At 37.2% G+C, this 6,799-nt stretch overlaps 1 protein-coding gene across 1 annotated transcript; it reads right to left on the bottom strand.

Annotated features, from left to right (window-relative positions):
• Positions 1 to 2,030: 2,030 nt before the first annotated feature.
• Positions 2,031 to 6,498, bottom strand: LOC121767482. The gene is made up of 10 exons (XM_042163753.1): positions 5,899 to 6,498; positions 5,671 to 5,808; positions 4,896 to 5,084; positions 3,972 to 4,109; positions 3,759 to 3,880; positions 3,524 to 3,656; positions 3,290 to 3,419; positions 3,122 to 3,201; positions 2,680 to 2,811; positions 2,031 to 2,568 (listed from the first exon to the last, which is right to left on the bottom strand). The coding sequence occupies exons 1-10, from the start codon at positions 6,370 to 6,372 to the stop codon at positions 2,341 to 2,343; spliced, it is 1,764 nt and encodes a 587-aa protein (XP_042019687.1). The 5' UTR covers positions 6,373 to 6,498; the 3' UTR covers positions 2,031 to 2,340.
• Positions 6,499 to 6,799: the final 301 nt, after the last annotated feature.

Raw genomic sequence — 6,799 nt, 5'->3', positions numbered from 1 at the left:
TTTCTTGATTTTATTTTTCCTTTCCAGCCAGCATGCCTCTACAGACTATATAGCTACCGTAAAACATGAGTCATCATCACATCACCTTTTCTTCTTTTTTCACTTTTTTTTTATTTTTTTCTCTTATTATGGATTAATGGCTACTAAATTCAATAATACGTATTGTACAACTTTAGAGGTGGCTTTAGTTCATCTTGTGTACAGTACTTGTATTAATTTTTATTATTTTGAAGAAATACATATAGTGGTGTTCGGTTTCCAAGATAAAATAGTAACAAAATATAATCTATGGTTGAGTTGTGAGATTATTTTAGTCATAGGAGGTTAGCTATGACTAATTATCTCATGATTAGCCACCTAGTATTGAGTTGTGGGATTGAATCTCTTGAACCAAACACACTACAAATTTAATCTCGAATACAATCTTTCAAACCGAACACCCCCATGGAGTATTGATCGAGAACAATCACACGTTACAATCTTCATGAGCCAATCAGGGAAATTATCGTTCCAACAACTACTTCGTCCTCGATTAATTGTCACTCTTTTCCATTTCGGTCTCTCCCTCAGTAATTGTCACATTTCATTTTGACCATAAATGGTAAGTAGGTCTCATATTCCACTAACTCATTTTACTCACATTTTATTATAAAATCAATATAAAAAAGTGTGTCTCACATTCCACTAACTTTTTCAACCAACTTTTCTTTACATTTCTTAAAACCCGTGTCCGGTTAAAGAGTGATAATTAATCGGGGACGGAGGGAGTATTTGTTAGGCTATTTTGAGAGACATCCAAATCCAATATAATGTGAATATATATTTTGTGTATACCAATCATATTGACAATTGTGGCCAGTGAACTCAGGCAAAAGAGAGATCGTTGATTTTATTACGTCACATAAACAAGTAACGAGAATAAGAATAAAAAATCTAGAATCCAATTCTCATTGTCTTTTGACACTAACTTTAAAAAGAAATAAGGCTCATTAATCATTATAATTTGTTACTTTTGTATGTTAGTATATAGGAGTAATGTTTGGGTAATTTAATAGTGTCCAAACACATATGTACGTATTTGTAATGATGAATGACCTAAGGAACCAAAATATCATAGAAGGAATTCAGGTATTGGTGTATTTTTCCTTGAAATACTCCCTCAATTTGAATACTTATTTCAATATGTATCTATTTTCAAATTTTATAGTAAAAAATAATTAGATACTAGTATAACTTTAAATGCGTGTGTATATAAACATATGCTTACCATTAAGACATGAACAATAAAATAATTTCCCTCAGTCACATTTTAAGTGGAATATTTATATTTTAGCACATAATTTTATAATATTGTTTTGTAAATTATATGAAAAGAATAGAGTAAGAGATGAGAAAAACCTAAAGAGAATAATTTTTTTAAAAAAAATAACAATGTTTCAGATAGAGTAAAATATTCTAAAATGAAAAATTTGTTACTTAAAATACGAAAGAAAGTACACTGTGGAGACTTGGATTAGTGTTTAGATTGCATTACTTAACATTAAATAAGGATAGAATTTTCCGTAGTCAGGTAAAGGTTACTGAATTACTTTAACAACTGTAGTATTGCCTTTTCATTTCCTTTCTCTAAACTTTCTGTTACACTTTCCAACTCCCACCTGTCATCATACTCAAAATTAACATGAATTATCATAAACAAAAGAATAACTTCATTATGCAAGATCTGCCAGCCCCTCTGCTGCCCCTGCGAGCATAATAATAACAATTTCATTCTTAAATAGATCGGCCCACCCAGGTTATTACGTTTAACTAGGGGTACTACAAAAGAACAAAATCAGAAGATGAGTTGCTACCTTCATTCATGTTCAGAAGGCTCTGCAACACCGCCTTTCCTGCACCGTTTTTGCTCACATGCATTTTTGTCTAAATCCCAAACACATCAAATTCAAGAAGAGTTTCCACAGCTCAAACACGAGCAAACAAGCAAGAAAGATGTAGGCACACACAGGAAGAAACGTGCACTCATCAAGAAAAAGAAAAAAAGTATCGATTTCTGTGTGCTCATGAAGCAAACTGCCGAGATTAGTTCTGATTACATCAAGGACTATCTCTAACTCTAAGCAGGGAAAAAAAAAAGAAAAAAGAAAAAAGAAAAATTAGTTCCATATGATCCATCAAACTTCCTTCTTTTACATGCCGAATATTATACTTTTAGTAAAGCTCATCATCAGGCTTGCTATTGCACAAACACCTATCTCTCTCTTTCCTCACTTTATTTCGTCCACACCTCAAATTAGTTTTTGCCTCGGAGATCCAGAGAATCTATATTCAAAACTTTGATCAGAACGATTTCTGGGCCTCAGCAAGCAACTTGTTGAAGTCCCATTCATCAACGTTCGGGAACACAACTGCAGCGCCAACAGCAAACACCGCGAGAGTAAAGAACACAGCTTTCACGCAGCCAGGACCACTGGAGAGTCTTCCTGATATTGTCCTACAGTATTTATCAGCCTCCTTGAATAGAGCTTGGCGAGTAGCATCAGCTCCGCCATTTAAGGCTTTCTCGTTCTGCAAATTGAAGCAATAGAAAAAATAAGCTAGATGCCTTTCAGCTTCCTAGTCAAGGACATATGCAATATACGTCTAGACAGCATAGCAGAAGATAAATGTATTGCAAACCTTGTGCATGAAACTCTTCAGAGTATCTCTGACTTGAAGAGAAGACTGTTTTGATGAAAAATTCTTCCAATTCTCAGCAAGTTTTTTCAAGGCAGCAACACTAGCCTCTATGTTATCAGCATAAATCGTCTCCTGAGGAAATCATATGTAAAATCAGAGCCTAAGAGAAGTGGAAAACATGACGGCTCTTGTCAACTAATGTCTCAATTGAAGATGCTTATTACAGGTCATCTAGTAAATTAAAGATAAGCATGTCTCAATTATTAAAACTGATAGGAAATGAAACACAACTATTTCCTATAAACTACTTTCTTGCATGTGGGAAAAAGATGTAGGCCTTTTTCTTGTTCAGTTCTGTAGGAAACAACCATAGACAGCTAACGGATATACAATCACATTAGTAAGTTTCTAGATTCAGTCTGTAGAGAAAATTAAGTCTTACCCATTGCTTGAAACAATCAGGATTCTGCCTTAAACACCATATAAAGATGCTACTTGCTTCCTCAGATAGTGCAGGGATCCCTACAAAGCACTATTTCGTCAAATACTCCTTTCATAGATTCTTAGCTACCTCTCAATAAAGTAGTACTTACACAAAAGGTAGTTATACCTTCTCCAGCTGTTTTCACAATTAAAGTTTGTATCTGCAGTGACACTTGCTTCATTGCTTTGCTTCCAGGTGAACCGGCAAGAGCAACATCTTTCAAAAGTGGGTAGATTGCCTCAAATCTTTCAGTGGCCTATTACACATAATGACAGAAATTATCAAAAAAGCATGTCAAGAAGATAACAGAACCCAACAACTAATTCTTATAGCAAGAGTATCTTGAGAAACTCCTATTACCTTAACTCGGGCAGAAGGTGCAGGAAATGTTACTCGTAACAACAGGTCAAGTGCCGCAGGTGGAATCAGGCGCTCACCCTTTCTAACAGCATTGTTTACTAATATGCTACGAGCTTTAGGTGCGGCTAGAATTCTGATATACAGATATGTGGATGTGATCACTTGAAAAATACAGTGTAGAGTAGAGAAACAGAAGATGTAAGTGCTTAGAAGGGATTCAGGATTTGATTGATACCTTTCTACCAACTGCAAAACCAAGTCCCTAGTATGTGGATTAGATCCAGATTTCCCTCCAAGTATTGGCAAAATCTGACGTGACCATAGATACAATCCTACAGCTAAATCTACTCGGCTTGCCTACACAAAAGAGTCATTTCAGCGTGAAATACGGAATCACAGGAGACAAGACCACATCATTTTTTAAATGGGTAAGTATATAACAACTCACCTGCACTATCATCCATATTAGAACTGGAAGCTTATCTTGCCCTTGATATTTCGAGTTTTCACTCAACTTTGGCAACAGGTTAATCAGCACATCAGGTTTACGGCGTAGTACCATTGCTAGAACCAAAAATATAGCAACCTGAAATATCCAGAATATAGTAAATGGACCACCAAGTATAATAAGAGAAAAACAGCTGGATTGATAGATAACTTGTGCAGGTAAGATCACAAGATGCAAAATGATACAAGTACCAGTACATTCATCCTGAAAATATAATGCAAATAAATATTGTTTTGAAAGTGAAATTCAAAATTTTCTTTTAGAAGATGAACCGATGAAAGATAAAAACTGTAGTGATATGCACACCCTTCTCCTCATCAGGGTCCATAAATATTGAAAAAATAATAGTAGTAATTAAACATCACTTTCTGAAAGGCTCTCTGATCTCAATCAAATTCAATAATGAGTAAGATAAGATACTAGATGCAACTGACAGTTAATGCACAGACTAATTTGTTAAGCTCCACCCTCACAGTTAGAAATGTGACACATTTTACTTTGTAACTAGGGGGGCCAATCCATATGTTCAATAACAGATAAAAGAAGCTGAGTAAACTGAATATCCAATCTTAGACTCAAACTGCAGGTCAATAGCTGAGGCCAGTGGGTTCAGGAGCATGAATATCTAAAACTTCTCTATATGTGGTCAACATCATAAACTGATAATCAAGCATGCATGTATAAATGTACAAGGTAAAAAAATCAATAATTAACAGTGTACTATGAATGGCATACCATGTAACAAAAGAAGAAACTGTGCCAAGCAAACTAGATAGTTAATGCAGGATAACAGTGATACGCTGCCGATCAGTTGGTTCTTATATAGATGGTTGTGTTAGCAATCAAAAAGATTTGTAAACTTACTTGAGACTTTGAAGATGCTGCATTCACTCCTTTCTTTGAAACTTTAGTCCCAGATTGTTGAGCAGCCATATCTGCCAGAATGCTATCTAATGACCAGAGTACAAAGGTTCCTAAAGCCTCAAAAGACCGTTGATTGATCCAGTCAACTGATGCCTTGTAAACAGCTTCGGATATATAAGAAACAGGGACCTGCTTGCAGAAAATTGGATAGTGTAAAATTAGAAGGCTCCTGTAATCCGTTATATCCTCGACACAATACACATCCATTAAAAAGTAGTGATAATAGAAATAGAAACTATATCCATGCATTAGATTCATAACTAATTCAACATACAAAAGAGTACATCCGTAGTTACAAAGTTTCAGTTTTTCCAGATCAACCAAGACGAAATGGTAGCACTGAAAGTTCAAACATCAGAACACAGCATAGAAGACCCCTTTTGTCATCAGAAGCAAATGAAAGTTCTTAATCACAGCTCTGAACCAGAGCAAGAAAAGACCATGATAGGGTTGGAAATTAAATTTTGTCCAGTATGATACCATCTAACATACTAGTCACAACAAGAGGGCTCAGGGTAGTTCCCAAACTTCAAATTTTCAATCTATAAGTGAATAAATGCATTTGCTTTCATGATCCATTAAGATATATCAATGAATTGGACCGGAATACATACTTATCCCTACATGCAATATGCTATTATCTTTGTTTGAACCATCTGACTGCCTCAAGGTTCAGAAAAACATATAATACTGCATAAAAACCTGATCAACTCACATCCGCAGTCTTCGCCACAGGAGACTCCCTGAACAACTTAAGCCACGGGAACTGCGACGCGCTCACGGCAGAAAATGCACGCCCAAAGTAATCCGCAAACCTCATCAACTGAATATCCTGCTGCCCTTCATACGATTCCTATCACAAACAAAAATAAAATAAAGGCAATACTTTTAAAATCCAATAAAGCAGAAAACAAATTCAGATCCAATAAGAGCAGAAAAATACCGAAACACTAGAAAGAAAGGCGACGAGGTCATCGGCATCGATCTTAGCTGCAGCCTCCGACACAGTAACTTTAGGCTTCTTAACCTTCTTCTGCTTCTCCTTCTTGGTCACCTCCACCGCATTACTCTTAACATCAGCATCGCTGTTGAGATCGTCGTCGTCCTCATCCCGCCCGCGGTTATTCCTCGATCGCGCCGCCCTGCCAATGTCGTCGTCGTCGTAAACCGCGGCGGCGCGCTGCGCCTCCAATTTCCGGCGGCGCTCCTCCGCGTGCTTCTCCAAGCCCTTGAAAACGCTGTTCTTCTCCGGCGCGATAGCAGATCCGTTAGGCAGCTTTGAGGAATCGGCGGCGGCGGCTTTCTTGTTCTGGTTTTTCCGCTGTTTCTTCGCGGTGACCTTCTGCCAGCCGTGGTTGCTGTCGTCGGAGTGGCTGATTGGCTCCGGGATCGAGGAGAATGATTTATCTTCTTCCATTGGTAGAGAGAGAGAGCTAGAGTGAGAAAGAGTGTCGATCGAAACGAGGGAAATCAGACGGAGAGCGGATCGGAGAATAGACGGTCTGAGCGTGCGAGCGAGTAATAGTTGGGTGTGAAACGGAAATGGGCCCTCTACTCGCCCAAATTACGATATTTGCCACTGCTGGATATGCATGCGCAATTGTAGTGATTAGGAATTTAGAGTAAGAAAATGAAAATTCTAGTAGTAAGTGTATTTCATTTTCTGGATTTCATACCCGATTCTAGGACTGGTAAAATATACCGAAATATCAAAATACCGCACTTACCATACCGAAAAAATACCAAAAATATCGAATTTACGGTATACCGTACTTTTCGGTACGGTATCATACCGTACCGACAGTTTTAGGTACGGTAAAGGTATGCAATTTGTATATACCGCG

Source organism: Salvia splendens, chromosome 15, assembly GCF_004379255.2.
Source record: "Salvia splendens isolate huo1 chromosome 15, SspV2, whole genome shotgun sequence".
Classification (NCBI taxonomy): domain Eukaryota; kingdom Viridiplantae; phylum Streptophyta; class Magnoliopsida; order Lamiales; family Lamiaceae; genus Salvia; species Salvia splendens.
This window is presented reverse-complemented; position numbering and strand designations above follow the sequence as displayed.

Excerpts from the sequence above, each read along its gene's own strand:
- LOC121767482 (XM_042163753.1), bottom strand. The coding sequence starts at position 6,372 with ATGGAAGAAGATAAATCATTCTCCTCGATCCCGGAGCCAATCAGCCAC. Across the intron at positions 5,809-5,898 it reads CCTTTCTTTCTAGTGTTTCG|GAATCGTATGAAGGGCAGCA; the intron begins GTATTTTTCTGC and ends TGTTTGTGATAG. Across the intron at positions 3,420-3,523 it reads CACCTTCTGCCCGAGTTAAG|GCCACTGAAAGATTTGAGGC; the intron begins GTAATAGGAGTT and ends TATGTGTAATAG.